The following is a 17,243-nucleotide window of genomic DNA, read 5'->3' as shown; positions in this document are numbered from 1 at the left end:
AAATAGAATGTTTTCATAAAGTACGTATGTTTTGTGTAAATAATATATGTTACTTTTAGTGTTCAAATCGCTAATTAAGTACATAACTTATATGATATCCCAATGATTCCATTCTATGTTGTGTGTATGTATGACAGCGAATCTATATACATGGGTTTCTAATTATTGGGCGTTTAGCTAAGCCACTAAGCCTATGCCACATTAAGCTTATTCATTCAAGAATCAACTCAACTAATTGTAATCTCATAATCTGATCTACTAAATCTTATAATCATCAACCTTAACGTTTTGACTTAACATGTCTAAATTAACTGTAGTGCCATGTTGTCATTTTCCTTAAGGTATTAGAAACCATCACTTTCAAAATTTTCGATGTCGGCTCGTGAAGATTGACCACGTCAATATTGTGAATTTAAATAACTTAAAATTTTATCGTAAAATTATTGGTACGTACGCATTTAAGGACGAATCTATGCAACGATGCAGATTGTGTCTGGGTTAGATTTTGAAACAGATTTCAAAATAAACATAGACGGTAAAATATTAATAACCCATGACCCATCTATAAGAAACCTGAAAGTAGCTCAAAAGGTGAAATTTTTCTAGTTTTTTTTTTTTTGGTGCTTCAAAATGAGAGAATTATCAAGCTGTTTACTTCTGGAAAAAGAAACCTGAAAGTAGCTCAGAAGGTGAGATTTTTCTAGTTTTTTTTTTTTGGTGCTTCAAAATGAGAGAATTATCAAGTTGTTTAATTCTGAAAAAGGACATTTTGCTGTTTAATATCCTACGAATGATCAATTTCCATTTCCGTTAAGTTATATGAGCAATTTGGCACTTCTAATTAACGAGAAAAAAAAACAAACCACCCTCTCATTCACACATTGAATTTTAGCCGATCAAAAATGAGACACTAGTTAAATTTACACTTATTAAGCCCTTGTGGTCCACGTCAAATAGGTTAACTGTTTTTACCCAAAAATGTTTATGCGTAAAATGATCAGGAAACTATTTATTTACAAAACAAAAAACAATAAAAAATTTCTGAAAAAAAACTATCAATACTTACATTCTTGGGACATAGAAATTGGTTTAAGCAATTCAATTATCTGAAACTAACATATTTTAAAATATTTTATCGCTTTTTGTTTTTTTTTTATTAAGCTGAAATATCTTATTGTTAGTGTTAGATGTTAAAACGTCCCACTAACTAGCGAGTAAAGATCTTGGTAATAAAATTTATGCCAGCTAAAGATTAGATCGAATACCGAGGAGTCCGCATTTTGCACACAAATGTATTCGAAGAAAATGAATTTATAGTCGGGTTCTAGATCTGCTTGCTTAATTAGTAGTGGTTAGTACTACACAGATCTTCATTCATTGATTTCAACACAGAGATACGGTTAAAAAAAAGAAATATCTCAACAAGTTTGGATTGAGTGAAACTGTAAGTTTGAATCGGAAGACTCTCGAATTCGAACTCACATGTGACATGAATATAAACTGTTTGGTTTAAAATTTTAAACTATCCGCATGTGGGCAGATCAAGCATATCAGAAATTGCCTTTGCGGTTTTTCATGAACTTTTTTATCAGCATATTCATCACCAAAGCTACTCCGACGCTAGTATTCGAACACGTGATACATAGTAAAAACAAGAAAACAATGATGAAGAGAACATTCACTACACACTGATGCCACAAAAACACATTTAACACAATTTACAGTCCCGATTCAATTGCCACATATAATCTACTGACATGGAAGCATGTACACGTGTACGGATAAGATCAGGCCATCTTGCATTCTCCGGATATGGAAAGCGAGCACATATTTTGCACAAGACGACAGAACAAAATACTCAAAAGGGGTTAGGTATTTCATGGGTCCCACCTTAAAAGCAATATTTTATCGTATTGCTACTCTGTGGTCCCCACTTCTATTTAGGTCCCTGCCACATGTCTTCATCTTGGTTGCGATCACTTATGCCTCTCCACTCGTGAAACGTTAACACGTGTCGACGGCAGAACGGAGATCATAACAATAATCTCTACGGTACGAAATCTTTCAATTCGAATTTACTCGATACATAATGGGCGGTCTATTATTTAATTGTATTTTCAGATTTCGTTTGATTATAGAAATGTATGTTTTCTGCCAATTTACAAATTATTGGCGATTGAATCATTTCGTAATTATTGTGGAGAGGCATTTTGTATGGGGCCATATACGCTCTTGATACGTATCATACGTGATAAAATTTCGAACGTGGCATGATTTTAGAGGGGACTCATAGTTGACTTTATTTGCAGTTATGAGCTCGATGATTATATAAGTCAATTCTCATTTGAATTTTGTTCACATTATGGAGAAAATAGAGCCTGTATTGCAAGTTCCTGAAAAAGAGAGTTCATATGTATTAATTATTATTATTATTATTATTATTATTTTAATTATTTTTTTTATGTGTACACTATATGTCTATATTGCGTTATGTAAGAACTCGTAGGGATTTACTTAAAAATTATTTGACGTACTTAGAGTAACCTAGGGTTTTTATAGCTTGAATATGTTAATGTTTTCGATATACAATATACATGTACATAATTCATAGGGTTTTATTTAAAACTTGATTGACGTACTTACAGTAAACCATTATTTTTATAGCTAGATCTGTTATTATTTGTCGATGTAGATGGTTTGGTTATACACCCTCGATATATGATATCACTTTTGGGCTCATCAATATTAGACCAAGTCTGTCTTTTGTTTTTGTTTTTAATTCCATTTAATTTATGTTTTGATTTTGGTTGACACCTAGTGCTCTACTACTAGTCTGTAAATGTTTATAAATTTATGGTTTATTGATTAAGAAATTTATATAATGATTGAATATGATTTACATTTTTTTATCAATCTTACTCTTTTTGTTCACATAATCTGATCTTTCAAATAATAAATATAGAGCAAAAGAAATAAAAAGATCAAACATATTCTTAATTTGAGATTGCCAGACTTAAGAATTACACGAATATAAAAACATGATAAATGTTATATATAGATCTGTTTGGAAATGTAATAGTTTTAAAATTGCATAGAATATAAACGTATAAAACACCAATTTTATGATATACAAGTACGTAAGCAAAATTTTCTCTATACTTTCAAGTTTTAATAACATTTTTCATTGATTGTGGCGCAACATGATTTTGATAAATCACTTTACTTTGTTGATCTTCTGACAACTATCAAATACGAAAAATATTCAATTAAATTTCAGAATTGCAAAAGAAAAACTACTCATATTTTCATTCTTTGAAATATGATCATAATTGTTTGGTCTAAACAACCATTGCAAGAAAATTTAACCCAAAAAAAAAACCATTGCAAGAAAAACAAACAATTAAAAAAAGTTTGCCTTAGTAGTAGGAGAAGTAAGTTTGTGGGCTATTCTCAATGATGATGGTCGGACTTAATACGGGTGCTGGGTTCGGCAATTATAAACACATAAAATTGGCACAATGTATACAGCTATAATCATATACAAAACTTGGGTACCTTAAACGTTATTTTGTGTCCCCACTTAATAGAAATCCATAACGACAACCTTTTAAGTAAAAAAATATCAACGAGAATTCCTCTCGAATTTGAATTTCATTAAAATTGAAGAACGCATATGTGATCGTTCCGAATATTCGGAAGCTTATAGTTAATTAATTAAATTAAAGGCTAAAGGGTAGCTTAACTTAGAATTAAGAGTTGCATGTATAGTGGAGTAAGTTCGTTGAGAACCGCAAACCGCAAACCGCAAACCGCAAATCACGTATATATGTATACTTTCTTTGTCCTCCTACCGCCTCTAATGTGAGTCTCTGTATGCTAAAATGCTCTGTATTTTGGTTCTTCCTCTTCTCTACTAGCTGCTAGTTTTTATCCCTGTCAACTTGTAAGCTCTAAATGATAATTTTTTGGGGTTAAAACTCTAAATGATACTTCTGTTAAGAACAAAAAAAAAGATCAATGCATATACCTTTAACGAAAAACATAATTTCTTTGTCAGAGTGGTAGAAAATTATTATGTTTTTTAATCTATATTATATAATTTTCTGTTTGCTAATCAAAATTTTATTATTCTTACATAATTCAAAAGCAAATTAGAGAAATAGACGAATGGGTATAAATTCATGTAAATGTACTTCTAAATACGTATGTCGACTCTTTATTGATACTAAAGATTTCTTTTAAAAATTTCAAGCCTGTCATTTCGGTTAGTAATCGCCAATAAATTCATTTTAGTTGTTTAAGTTTTCACAACCCCCAAAAATCAAAGTTTTCATTGATCCTCTAAATACTATTTTGTTGTACGTTGATGGTTGCACTAGAAAGAAACAACAACAATATACAGTTTAGATATATTGAAAATAACTAACAAAACTTTTCTGGCTCATTAATTAATTTTATTATAAACTTGAAAAATCATCGCATTACATTAATTAGCATATTGTGCACGGCCTATAACAAACATCTATTGTATGTCTTCTTGTCGACCCAATATCTAATGAGACCAGACGTAATCAGTAATTAATCACTGCATATATGGCAACATCAATACCAAAACTACATTACAAAAGATATTAGCATATTCATAGGGCAAAATTATTTCATATAATAATTAGTTAGATCACATAAACCAACATGCAGTCGATAAAAATGCAAGATAATTTATTGGCGTACTAGTTAAATATTTTTGGATGGAGTGAAGGAAAGGGTTACCATTTGTTGCTTTTAAGAGTCAAAGCAAGGACCTCTATAGGATAATTAGATTTTTGAGATTTAATCATCTACGAATGACTCATACCAGATTATGGTGTTCCACTACCCTTTTCACCGTCCATTTTTCTCAATCTCGTGAACTCATCCTTATTGGGCCTAAACGTTCGATCCGGTTGGGCTGTCATATAGCCCAAGTCACTCTGGGCGGGTCGGGTTATCATTGGTCGGTCATCGTCGATAACATAAGGTTAGGGCACGAAAGCGAAAGAGTGAAATTGAAACAGATCGGAATCGTCGAGAGAGACAAGAGAAGATGTCGTATCTTCTACCACACTTGCACTCCGGTTGGGCTGTCGATCAGGCGATTCTGGCTGAGGAAGAGCGTCTCGTCGTCATACGATTTGGCCATGATTGGGATGAGACTTGTATGCAGGTCTGTAATCGTTTCTTCCTCTTAACTTCGTTTTTGATCTTGAACTCGGTTATCTGTTTGATTCGATTTATAGTTCCAAATTTCGAATTCGATCCTATCGTGCTGGGAAATTTCCAATCTTTTGTGTCGATTGTTTAAATTTTTAGCCATTCGTGTGATCTTTAGCTCGGAACTGACGAAGATTAGGATTGTCACTTACAATCCTTAGTTGTTTCTGTTTGTTCCCTATAATTTTGTGGTCTCTGCTTCATTTTGCTTCTGCTGATTCAGTGAATTTGAATATCTTAGATGGATGAGGTACTGGCATCTGTTGCTGAGACGATCAAGAACTTTGCAGTGATATATCTGGTGGACATAACAGAGGTTCCTGACTTCAACACCATGTACGAGCTGTACGATCCATCAACGGTCATGTTCTTCTTTAGGAACAAGCACATTATGATCGATCTCGGAACTGGCAACAACAACAAGATCAACTGGGCTCTCAAGGATAAGCAAGAGTTCATTGATATCATTGAAACCGTCTACCGTGGTGCAAGGAAGGGTCGTGGGTTGGTGATTGCTCCAAAAGATTACTCCACTAAATACCGCTACTAAACTGAGCTTCCCAACACAATCCTCCGGATTGTTCAAAACCATTGCTCAAAACTCTAATGTCGAGTGATTCTGGTCAATTGAAATATCCCTTGAACTTGTTGCATATATGCTTTGATGAATTGTGATTTGCGTACTCTTTCAGGGCTGTGTTGCCATTTATGTATGCAAGTGCTTCGAACATGATTCAGTGATATGAAACTTAGAAGCTGATATTTGGGTTTTATATGTATTGACAGGTTGTAGTTATTGATCCGTTTGAATCTTGATCCGCTTCAAAAGCCCAAGTGGGTCACGAATCAGTGAATCACTTCATGCCCGAGTAAATACACCTAAGAAAATGGTTGAATTTTGTTTTCAATATATTGCATTTACACTCTAATTGCGTTTGTCTTTGTTTGCCATTTGCATTTGTGATACATTCAGGATTTCAGGTAGATAATAGTACACCATTTATCTCCTAACGATGGACTTCTTGTGGAAATCACGTCTCTTTTTCCATAGGCAAGTGAAACTTTTCACACAAATCTACTTAAAAATTAAATTTAATCAATGAAAATAACTTGTGTTTGTCGGGTAGTCATCAATATTAAAAATGAGAAGATTAACGAAAGTAATATTAATTTTTTGGAAGATTAAATTCAATTAGCAGAAGCTACCAAAAACTCGAAAAAGTCCACATTCTAGAAATATTGGGTTTGGGCTAAATTTGAGAAAAAAGTGTAAGCCTTTAAAGGAAGAAGCCTCTTTTGTCGGCTTTTGATCGGCTGCTGATTCTTCAAACGAAGCTCGCTGAAATTTCTTTTCTTTGCTCCATTTCCGTATTCGCCTTCACACCAGTTAGGGTTCCACAAGTTTGATTTCGGATCGGAACCTTTTTGTAGCTGATCGAGAACCAAGAAGAAACAAATCATGTCTAGGCAAGTCACAAGGCTTCTCGGATCTCTCTCATCAAAAGCTCGCCGTTGCTCAATCGGCGGCTCGGAGGTTTTTCCCTCATGCCAGTCTCTCAGCTCATTGACCCAATCTCGCTCCTTCGCGTCCGATCCTCCGCCTCCTGCGGCGGTTTTCGTTGACAAAAACACCCGAGTCATGTGTCAAGGTATCACCGGAAAGAACGGGACTTTCCACACCGAACAAGCCATTGAGTACGGCACCAAAATGGTAAAACTCATGATTGAGCATTTCTTCATTGTGCGGAAATGAACATAATTACATTGATTAGGATTATTCTCGTTTCTAGCTGGATAGACACCTCAAGTGTTATTGCAATGTCTAGGTTAGGACTCTCTGAGTTACCATGAACACACTAGTCTTTGCTCTTCCATCACCACAGTTCCGTTAGATCCTGGAGATGAAATTGTTTATTATTATCCTGCGTTGTTGGTGGTTTGATCTAAAGCTAATGGTTTTGCTAATATAGTTTTTGTGTGTGTGTTTTTATTCTGTACTAATAGGTGGCAGGAGTGACGCCTAAGAAGGGTGGAACAGAACACTTAGGTCTCCCTGTTTTCAACTCTGTTGCTGAAGCCAAGGCTGAGACGAAAGCCAATGCCTCTGTGATTTATGTTCCTGCGCCTTTCGCTGCTGCTGCTATCATGGAGGGTATACAGGCTGAGTTAGATCTTATTGTGTGCATTACCGAAGGAATCCCTCAACATGATATGGTAAACTATCCATTAGGATGATGCCTTTGATTTTTTTTGGTTTTATATCTCCTTTAATGCTCATTGCATAGGCTTGCATACTCACTCATGTAATTTGGCGCTTTTAATTCTCTCTCTGACTTGGAACTTGTGATGTTTCTTATTTAGGTACGTGTAAAGCATGCTCTTAACAGTCAATCAAAAACTAGGCTGATTGGTCCAAACTGCCCTGGGATTATCAAGCCTGGTGAATGCAAGATTGGAATTATGCCGGGATACATCCACAAGCCAGGGAAGATTGGAATTGTCTCTCGATCTGGAACCTTGACATATGAAGCTGTAAGGTCTTTCTTTATGTCTTGCTTTTGATGTTTTGTTCTCTGTCTCCATCTTGACATATTATTTTTTCCCACTAATTGAGCTTTTGGAATTTTATGTAAATGTGTGTTTTGGTGGTTATGGATATTTGATAAAAGGACTTAATTTTGTTAGGAATTCTAATCGTTGCTTTCGTTTCAAATTTTCATGCAGGTTTTCCAAACAACTGCAGTTGGTTTAGGCCAATCGACTTGTGTAGGAATTGGTGGGGATCCTTTTAACGGGACAAACTTTGTCGACTGCTTGGAGAAATTCTTTGTTGATCCTCAAACGGAAGGTAATGTTTTTTAACTCGGGTTTTCTGAAATCATTGTTCCCTCTAAATAGATTAACCGTAAACATCATTTAGTAGAACAACCACATGGTTACCTAATCTCCTTTCTTAGTGTAAAAGTAGCTTAATCTACCATTGATCCCAGGTTAGCTTCGATTGATAAACCCTAATCTATTTCAGGACCTAATCGAAATTATCCGTTTTTGATCGGTGCGATTTAGGCACTCATTTCGGGTGTTCTGCTCAGGAACACTGTTTTTGGGGAGTCAGATGAGCAAATTGTTCATCTTTCTTTCTGATTCATATTCTTTGCGTTTACAGATATCTTGAGTAGAGTTTATAGCCTTAGAAGAAGAGGTTTTATCTGGAAAAAAATGGCGGGTTGGCAGAGGCATCTACAGTTGGCTATTCGTCAAGTTGGGAAAAGAGTGAAGAACACTAACATTTCGACAGCCAATTACTCTTCAACTCGGAATTTAGAATCCCATTTCTCACAAGGTGAGTTTTTTTGTTTCCTTCAATTATTGGTGAATGCTTTGTCTTAGCCGCTGTTGAGTTTTTCTCATATGGGTTTAGAGAATGTTAAATCATTTTCTGAATCTATGTGTTCTTTGTCGATCGTTCAAAATGGCGGGTTGTGTAATATCTTGGATTTTTTTTGGTGTGTTTTTTGTGTGTTTTGAGTTGAGTGGGTGATGATTCAGTTTTTCTGGTTTTTGCTCGTGAACTAGGTTACTTGCAGGGTCTACTGAGACCAACCTACTCCTCAAGACCACTTCATCATTATCTACAACAAGTGGTAATGCTTTCTCCGCTTTCCCAGTTCTTCATTTTTCCTATTGTAATCGGACTTTCCTGTTTCCTCCTTCGAGTATTTGCTTCTGTTATTTGATATAGCCAAATAATTGCATGTGTTTGTTGTTCCAATTCTACATTGAATAGTAGAAGTTGGAGGTTTGTGAAGTGAGACTGTGCTAGTGGGATTACCTACATCTGTTATCTCTGTCAATTAGACGAAAAAACACATCTTGTGGAACTATGCATCTCTAGAAAGACTTGGATACTTTTAGATTATGGAATTTATTGGACGCTGCTTCTTTCTTCTCTGATCTGAAGTTTTGTGTTTTCAGGGAATTTCTACCTCAAGAAAACTGCAGGCTGATGAAGAACCTGTGTCATCACCTTTGTCATCTCCAGCTCTGTTAAGTAGTGGAAAAGAAGAAGAGCAGAAGATTATCCCAAAACGTGAAAAAGTGCAGGCTGTACTCAAGGCCATAAAGCAGGTGAGTTCTCAAAACTCTTACAAGAATCTGCTTTTCACATATTCTACTTCATCTCGTTTATTATGCTTTCACCCTTGCTTATTTTTTCAGAGTCCTAAGAAGGTCAACCTAGTTGCAGCACTAGTACGTGGTATGCGCGTTGAAGATGCTCTGATGCAACTGCAGGTCACAGTTAAAAGGGCTTCCCATACTGTGTACCGGGTAATCTCTCAGTTCTGTGTTTGAAACAGACAACTTGTTCTCTTAAAACAATACTTATACAATTTATATCCATTAAACTAAAGGTTATCCACGCTGCCCGAGCAAATGCTGCTCATAACCATGGACTAGATCCGGACCGCCTCATCATTGGTATGTCCTACTGATACTGAATCCTTGATATCTGTGTTTGCATTAAGGAGCGATTTATTTGTCTAAGCGTTTGATATGTGATGCAGCGGAAGCGTTTGTTGGGAAGGGACTCTTCAAGAAGAGGATATCTATCCATGGAAAAGGAAAATGCGGGTTGATGGTAAGACCCGAGTGTCGCCTAACAGTCATAGTTAGAGAGACGACTCGAGAGGAAGAAGCTGAGATTGCGAGGCTCAAAGTTCACAACTTTAAGAAGTTAAGCAAGCGGGAGAGGCGGCTTGTACCGCACAAGGTCATCGAGACAACTCCTATCTGGAACCGTAGAGGGACTAAAGCCAGTCATCGGTCCTCAGAGTTGGTGCCATCTCCCTAGTGTATTTGCATTCAATAATGTTGCAAGCACGAACCAAATTTTTAGATTTGGATCAAGGTACAATGACTAGATGTTACTTTCAAATCCAATTTTTTAGCCAAGTGATGAAAGTAAATGAACCACCAAAACATGATTGATGAAATCGAACGGTTATAAAACCAATACAAGCCATTACTTATTCAGCCTCCAGATCAAGCCACGTGGTTAATTATCGTATCGACTCCTCTCATGGTCATCGACACGTGTTCACAACCCCAACTTCCTTCATATGACCCACTCGTCTTGTCCAAGAAACAAAGGAACTTAAAAAGGCGGTGGTGAGAGTGAGAGAAAAAAAAAATTAAACGGCGAAAATGAGTTCCGGTATCGGAAGTTTAGTGAAGGTCATCTTTAAGAACTTCGACGTCATTGCTGGGTAATAAACAACTAACATATAGCCTAGCTATTTTCTTGTCTTAATGTTTCCATTAATTTGATCTTTTTTTCTGTTGGTGTGTGCAGACCTGTGATTAGCTTGGTTTATCCTCTGTAAGTCCAATAGAACTTTCTCTGAGAATTTACTCGCCTGCAAATTTTGTAAAAATTTAAGCCATTTTTTTAAATCAAGATTTTGGTTTATACAGATACGCATCAGTGAGGGCCATAGAGTCTAGGACTCATGGAGACGACAAGCAATGGCTCACTTATTGGGCTCTTTATTCACTTATCAAACTCTTTGAGCTCACTTTCTATAGACTCATCGAATGGTAAAACTTTAAAACACAGCATAAAGAAGCTTCATTGATGCGGAAGCTTCTATTTTTGAAAACAGAGTAGATTTCTATTAACTGTTTAGCTCTGGCTCTTATAACTTCTGATAAATCAATATGTCTAGGATTTCACCGGCCGATCGATCTTAATTATTATTAGAAACAAAAAAATACTTTGCTCAAAGTTGTTTTGGGGGATCCGTATTTTAAGCTTTCTTAAAGTCCAAGTAACGTGTTTAGGTTTCTGATGAGCTAATTTTTATGCCTCGACTTCAATACATAATCTGAGCGGTATACAATAGTGATTCATAGATTTGCATATTTAGTCATCTCATTCGATTTGATAAAGATATAGTGAAAGTTTCTTCTTCTTCTTCTTCTGTATGGGCTATATGTAAAGTTTCGATGTTTATGATATGATCAGGATCCCGTTATGGCCATACGCCAAGCTAGCCTTAACTTGCTGGCTGGTGCTGCCGGGCTTGAGCGGCGCTGCTTATGTCTACGAGAACTACGTGCGTTCATTCCTATTAAGTCGAAATAATGTTAACATATGGTACGTGCCAGCTAAGAAGGACGAAGACGACTTAGCATCAGCTGCTGGAAAGTTTAATGCCGGAACTGATTCCGGTGAGGCTCCTGAGAAGCTTGTTAGCTCGGTATGACCTCTTTAACTGATCTCTAAAACCCTTTTTGTGACCTAAATATGTCGCGAGACCCAGTTTTGTTGATTGTTTTATATCTTCAGGTGGATACATCAGCCAAGTATGTTGGTCACTCGGCCTTTGATGATACCTATACCTACTAGTGAAACTACTTCCGGCTGGTTGTAGCTTATATATGTTTACCCATCTTAGTGTCTCATATACTTTTTGCTTTTTGTTTCTGGTTTTTTACGAAGTTGTTGTTAAGGTTATGAAATTTTACTTTCAACATAATATGTTTATGCGTGAATAATTTATGTTTTTATGTAATAAGATCAGAGTACAAAAAAACCAGCGAGACCATACTTAGTTTAACGAGTTTGAAGCTATTTAATTTGATAACCCTGGATAAATACATTTGTATATTGTTTTTATCGTATTTGTTATACCGGATATTCTGAATGTTTATTTAGCGGTCAGAAATAAGACTCCAAAAATGGTTTCAACTGGGTCAGTCAGCCAATAACGTAACTCAGAGTGAGGGATATAGATATTTGGCTGGACAGAGAGTTTTTCCCATCCCATTATTCATTCATAAATGTTTGTAGTCAGTGTCCTTAACATTCGGTCTTATAAATTAACCAGCAAAATGGTGTTGATAAATTTCCATTCATCCATTTCACAATATTACCAAGCATATATAGTCAAACGTTCTAAGAAGAAGAAGAACTAACAACTTACATTAATTAGTCGAATATGAAAATATCTGTTTTCTTTCAACGTTTGAAAACATTGTGCTTGAACAGATAAGTCGTATACAAATATCTAATCGAAATGTGTAAGTTTGTAACCTTCTTTTTTTGGTGTTAGTTTGTAACCTTTTTCATCGTGTTAATCTGGTATCGTATTATTATGCTACTTTTAAACGATTTTCTACCTTAACTCTGACAAAAAAAAAATTTACCTTATTATATAGTTTGTTCCTAAAATACACACAACTAACCTTTTTAATAGTGTTAACTAAAAGAGAAAATAAATTTACTCAGTGAAGAAGGAAAAAGAAAAATGTGCAAAGAATAACTAGGATATATAAAATAAAAAATAGTAAGGAAACTTTATGTCTAGTCCAATTTGTAAAATGAATTACATCTTTGCACGTGGTTGATGTGTATGCAACAAAAAAAATAGAAATATAACCCAAAAAAATCAGAATTGGGAAAATAAAATAAAAAGTGAGAGTATATGTTGCCTTAGAAATGTATATAACTATGTTACTATTACTAAAGGCACCCCCACGTGATGGCGTTACATATTATTACACAGTCCAAATCAGCATCGTTATAATTGTGAACTGACATTAGCTGTTACCGAAACGAACCAAGAAGTTAATGCATCTTTCTTTCTTTGGTTTAAAAGATGAAATTCCCCAGTTTTCAAAAGCTAGGTGAAACCACTGCTTTTAATCTAATATTCGGATTTTTTTTCAACTATCTATATAATTTTTTTCCGACTAAGAATCGATATAAGTTTTCTATAGCGATAATATGAGGAGTAATAAATCTTATAATTTTGAATATTTTTAATCACATAGATTTTCTTCTGCTTCTAATCACCAAAATAAAAAAAAAAATTATTATGCTCCTTCTAAAATATTTCTTAGATTTTAAAATGAAAATTAAAATAACTAAAAAATGCTGTTTCACGCGAGACACCGTAACGACTAAAATAAGTTTTTAAAAAGATAAAATAAATACATTCTCTCTTTGGCCTATATTTTCTTCGCTCTCCGTCTTTTTCTGTGCTTCAGTTTCTCTTCCTAACAAGCAAAACCAAAAACGGATCGAATCAATTTTTCTTTAGAAACTATAAGAAAATTCTTTCTTTTTCCGTTTCGCCTAACCAATTGATTCTCTTACCTTTTTTATCGATCAATACCCATTATCACATTGCATCTGGGTTTCCAATAGAACAGAGAAAAAAAGAGGTTTTTGTTTTCGTTTTAGAGACGGGCTCAAATGGCGACGAACATTGGGATGATGGACAGTGCTTACTTTGTGGGAAGAAACGAGATTCTGGGTTGGATCAATGACCGCCTTCATCTCAATCTCTCTCGTATTGAAGAGGTATAAATTGTTACTTGGATTCTTTGTTTCTGCATGTTGGTTTCCATGGGACTGTTTGCATTGATTATAAAGGACGCTCCTTTCACTTTGAAGGGGTTTTGCTTTCATAATGTCGGTGGCCTAAGACGATTCATTTTGAGAAATGTAGTGTTGGGTCTGGTGCAATTCCTTGGATGAATTGGGTTTTGAACTCGGACTAATTAGCGATTTGGGTTTCATTTGTTCTCTCTCAACTCATGATCCAACAGATTTGTCTCTATAACAGAGTTTTCTGATCTACTACTAGTGAGTTGGGAGTGGGCTATTGTAGATTTTGATATCAAGATCATTACATTTCTCGGAAGTATCTGTCTAATATTCAAGGTGCTTTTGATGCTTTATGCTTAGCTATTGGAAGCAACTTATATGTTTGTCGTTGAATATTCTGCTTCTTACATATCGTTTTTTTCTTGCTAAGTGTATTATGGTTGGGTTTTGCTAGGCTGCATCGGGTGCTGTGCAATGTCAAATGTTGGACATGACCTTTCCTGGAGTTGTGCCAATGCACAAGGTTATTTTAGTTTCCACATTTCATCTGCATCTCTCTCTTTTTTTGTTTTGCTTCTTCGCAGAGCAATCTAAATTTCCCACTTTTAGGTTAATTTTGATGCAAAGAACGAGTACGAGATGATACAAAACTACAAGGTTATGCAAGAAGTCTTCACCAAATTGAAAATTACAAAGGTCATTCGTTTTCTTAGATATCATTTTTCCTACATTTGCTTGGGATAAAGATCCTGTGGGCAACATATGTATATCACTTACGATGTTGTGTCTTAATGGGAAATACCTCAGCCATTGGAAGTCAACAGGCTTGTGAAAGGCCGACCACTAGACAACTTGGAGTTTCTACAATGGCTGAAACGTTTTTGCGATTCCATAAATGGAGGCATTATGAATGAGTATGGACTATTTCTCTCTCTCTCTCTCTCTCTCGTCTTTATTCTTTTTATTACCTAGAAGTCTTCTTAATGGTACTCCAATGGTTTCATCATTGCAGGAATTATAATCCAGTGGAACGAAGATCAAGAGGTGGCAAAGAGAAAAGCGTAAAGGGATCTAGTAAGATCTCAAAGTCATTGCAAACAAACAATATGCATCATCCTCCAGTCACTGCTTCCAATAAACCACCTGGTCTGATATTTTAAATTAGCTTCTCTTATCCAAAATCGTCCTTATCCACACTCAATTTATAACTTACTCAACCGTTGTCGAAATTTCTAACTCCTAGGTCCCAAGCAAGCAAAATCACATGCAACTGGAGGTGGGAGCAACTCATCAGCCGAAGTGCAAGCTCTGTCCAAGGAGGTAAATTGGCATCTAACTATCCCTCTTAACTTATCGTTTTCATTCATTTCTTCATGTTAATGAAACTTTGTTATACAACATCAGCTTGCAGAACTCAAGGTCTCGGTCGATCTCTTGGAAAAAGAAAGAGATTTCTACTTCTCTAAGCTCCGGGATATAGAGATACTCTGTCAGGCTCCTGAACTCGATGATGATCTTCCGGTAAAATGTCATAGCAATTCCTTTTGGGGTTTCCTTTGTTTGGACTCAAATATTTGAGGATTTTGTAATATGTATTGCTGAAAACCACAATATGTGCAGATAGTGGTAGCAGTTAAGAAGATATTATATGCAACAGATGCAAATGAATCTGCACTAGAAGAAGCTCAAGAGTGCCTAAACCAGTCTCTAGGGCTTGAGGCTGAGGAAGAAGAAGTAGAAGAAGCGCAAACTTGAAGTTGTGATTTCTAACAAGAACAAGTTTCAAAGTAGAGGACAATGATAGTCCATTGCCTTGTCTTAGAAGATTAATCACTTTGGAGAGGATGTTTGCACAATCTTCAGTTTACCCCTAATTAACCGTTTTTTCGGTTTTTAAGTGAACCGAAGCCAAACTGTTCTTTCTATAGTTTGAAAGATTATCTCATTGATTTTCCATGTATAACAAGCTTACTACTCTATTCTATATTAACTGGGCCTTTACGTAGTAAAATCAAGTGTGGCCCAATAATAAATTACATTTTCTTTTCTTTTCTTTTTTTTTTTTTGCCAAGAACAAATCCGGTTCCCACTGATTCGGTTATTTAGACGTTTCAACTACATATATACAAATCCATTCCTAAACGGCTAACCTAATATTACGCGCGGCCTTTCAACATCGTCCAGATATCAAGTGACTTATATTTTATTACAATACTGCTGTGTAATATGAAAAAATTAGATTGGTGAATTAGCTCTTCTGGTTTAGTTCATAGAACGAAAAAAATCCATTTACATAACATTGGTTACTTTTAAGGGAAAAAATTATTAATATTTATTCCATGATAGTACACGCTTTAATGGATCACTATATTTTCTTTTAAAATATATCCCATCAATTCTAGCACTCCATACGCGTAGCTGACCACATCGAGGAATAACTCGTGCTCCAGCTTTGTATACTTCAACATCAAAAGAATATTCCATTTTAGCTCCTTGCCTAAGAATACAATTCCATTTTGTTAAATTAATTACCTCGTCATGGAATCTAATGATATATGGAGGAGCATTAAAACTTAATTTTTGTATGCCTAAGTCGTCGTCTTTGGAATAACAATGCAATTCGAGAATTCTACCGGGACCGAGTTCGTTATGAATTTCTACATTATTTTTTTTGCAAGCTTCATTTGGCTCAAAACATGTAGCAATAATTACCAGAAAAAGTATGAGATGATTCATTTTTGGATCTAAGATTGTTGTTGGAGTAATAAAGATATGCATGTAGTATTTATAATTTTGTTTGTGCTGAAGATGTGTTTTCATAAAATATTAAATTAATGTTTATGTCTTTCACTAAATTTAAACAACAATATGATCAATTAGACTTGTGATATACTTTAACAAAAAAAAAAAAGACTTGTGATCAAAGATGATTTGCTGGGAAATATGGTCGGCCAATCAGTGGCGGATCCATGATTAACTTTTACTGGTGGCAGATTTTTTTTTTTTGACATATTTATTAATTATATTTTATAATAAAAACTATTTTCATTTATGTTTATTTGTATATTTATCTTGCTTATTACTAAATACAGTAAATATAGAAAAGTGAAAATCTTAAGATAACTTCTATTTTTTAATAAATCCAAATAAATTGAATATATAATTTAATATCTTCCATTGTGGCTGGATTTATATTAATTATCTCATTAAGATTATAAATGTCATAGAAATTTTAAATTATTATAGTTTCTACAAATAAAGAGACATCTTTAAAAGAAGTTATAAAAAAGAAAATTCTTAAATGTCATTAAAAAAATCTTATATTATTATAGTTTTAAACTAGCTTCTCTTATCCATCATCGTCACTATCCACAAAAATTATAACTTACTCAACCTTTGTCGAAAACTCTAACTCCTAGGTGTCAAGGAAGCAAAGCTATTGGTGTTGGAGGTGGGAGCATGCAATTCATCAGCCGAAGTGCAAGCTCTCTCCAAGGAGGTAATTTGGCATCTAACTATCCCTCTTAACTAATCGTTTTCATTCTTTTCTTCATGTTGATGAAACTTTCTCTGACAACATCAGCTTGCAGAACTCAAG

At 35.0% G+C, this 17,243-nt stretch overlaps 4 protein-coding genes across 5 annotated transcripts; all 4 read left to right on the top strand.

The window, feature by feature from the left end:
- Positions 1 to 4,982: 4,982 nt before the first annotated feature.
- LOC112083405 (thioredoxin-like protein YLS8) lies at positions 4,983 to 6,046 on the top strand. The gene is made up of 2 exons (XM_024151323.1): positions 4,983 to 5,203; positions 5,492 to 6,046. The coding sequence occupies exons 1-2, from the start codon at positions 5,084 to 5,086 to the stop codon at positions 5,798 to 5,800; spliced, it is 429 nt and encodes a 142-aa protein (XP_024007091.1). The 5' UTR covers positions 4,983 to 5,083; the 3' UTR covers positions 5,801 to 6,046.
- Positions 6,047 to 6,568: 522 nt separating this feature from the next.
- Positions 6,569 to 10,212, top strand: LOC18012387. Of its 2 annotated transcripts, XM_006394328.2 has the most exons (10): positions 6,571 to 6,961; positions 7,255 to 7,464; positions 7,612 to 7,782; positions 7,975 to 8,098; positions 8,417 to 8,593; positions 8,827 to 8,894; positions 9,226 to 9,378; positions 9,469 to 9,579; positions 9,663 to 9,729; positions 9,816 to 10,212. In XM_006394328.2, the coding sequence occupies exons 1-10, from the start codon at positions 6,710 to 6,712 to the stop codon at positions 10,100 to 10,102; spliced, it is 1,620 nt and encodes a 539-aa protein (XP_006394390.1). In that variant the 5' UTR covers positions 6,571 to 6,709; the 3' UTR covers positions 10,103 to 10,212. The 2 variants fall into 2 exon arrangements, with proteins under 2 accessions (XP_024006984.1, XP_006394390.1); XM_024151216.1 differs by having other exon boundaries at positions 6,569 to 6,961; positions 9,226 to 9,579.
- LOC18012386 (HVA22-like protein b) lies at positions 10,127 to 11,899 on the top strand. The gene is made up of 5 exons (XM_006394327.2): positions 10,127 to 10,517; positions 10,604 to 10,630; positions 10,726 to 10,848; positions 11,276 to 11,510; positions 11,600 to 11,899. Exons 1-5 carry the CDS (start codon positions 10,456 to 10,458, stop codon positions 11,657 to 11,659), a joined length of 507 nt encoding a protein of 168 aa, XP_006394389.1. The 5' UTR covers positions 10,127 to 10,455; the 3' UTR covers positions 11,660 to 11,899.
- Positions 11,900 to 13,324: 1,425 nt separating this feature from the next.
- LOC18012239 (microtubule-associated protein RP/EB family member 1B) lies at positions 13,325 to 15,400 on the top strand. The gene is made up of 8 exons (XM_006394326.2): positions 13,325 to 13,618; positions 14,100 to 14,168; positions 14,255 to 14,341; positions 14,453 to 14,559; positions 14,658 to 14,791; positions 14,889 to 14,965; positions 15,050 to 15,166; positions 15,266 to 15,400. Exons 1-8 carry the CDS (start codon positions 13,511 to 13,513, stop codon positions 15,398 to 15,400), a joined length of 834 nt encoding a protein of 277 aa, XP_006394388.1. The 5' UTR covers positions 13,325 to 13,510.
- Positions 15,401 to 17,243: the final 1,843 nt, after the last annotated feature.

This window comes from Eutrema salsugineum, unplaced genomic scaffold (genome assembly GCF_000478725.1).
Source record: "Eutrema salsugineum unplaced genomic scaffold, Eutsalg1_0 scaffold_6, whole genome shotgun sequence".
Taxonomy (NCBI): domain Eukaryota; kingdom Viridiplantae; phylum Streptophyta; class Magnoliopsida; order Brassicales; family Brassicaceae; genus Eutrema; species Eutrema salsugineum.
The sequence above is the reverse complement of the archived record's forward strand: the minus strand, read 5'-3'. Positions and strand labels throughout refer to the sequence as shown.

Excerpts from the sequence above, each read along its gene's own strand:
- LOC112083405 (XM_024151323.1), top strand. The coding sequence starts at position 5,084 with ATGTCGTATCTTCTACCACACTTGCACTCCGGTTGGGCTGTCGATCAG. Across the intron at positions 5,204-5,491 it reads GGGATGAGACTTGTATGCAG|ATGGATGAGGTACTGGCATC; the intron begins GTCTGTAATCGT and ends TGAATATCTTAG.
- LOC18012387 (XM_024151216.1), top strand. The coding sequence starts at position 6,710 with ATGTCTAGGCAAGTCACAAGGCTTCTCGGATCTCTCTCATCAAAAGCT. Across the intron at positions 7,465-7,611 it reads GAATCCCTCAACATGATATG|GTACGTGTAAAGCATGCTCT; the intron begins GTAAACTATCCA and ends TTTCTTATTTAG. Across the intron at positions 9,580-9,662 it reads CTTCCCATACTGTGTACCGG|GTTATCCACGCTGCCCGAGC; the intron begins GTAATCTCTCAG and ends ATTAAACTAAAG.
- LOC18012386 (XM_006394327.2), top strand. The coding sequence starts at position 10,456 with ATGAGTTCCGGTATCGGAAGTTTAGTGAAGGTCATCTTTAAGAACTTC. Across the intron at positions 10,631-10,725 it reads ATTAGCTTGGTTTATCCTCT|ATACGCATCAGTGAGGGCCA; the intron begins GTAAGTCCAATA and ends TGGTTTATACAG. Across the intron at positions 11,511-11,599 it reads CTGAGAAGCTTGTTAGCTCG|GTGGATACATCAGCCAAGTA; the intron begins GTATGACCTCTT and ends TTATATCTTCAG.
- LOC18012239 (XM_006394326.2), top strand. The coding sequence starts at position 13,511 with ATGGCGACGAACATTGGGATGATGGACAGTGCTTACTTTGTGGGAAGA. Across the intron at positions 14,560-14,657 it reads AATGGAGGCATTATGAATGA|GAATTATAATCCAGTGGAAC; the intron begins GTATGGACTATT and ends TCATCATTGCAG. Across the intron at positions 14,792-14,888 it reads TGCTTCCAATAAACCACCTG|GTCCCAAGCAAGCAAAATCA; the intron begins GTCTGATATTTT and ends TCTAACTCCTAG.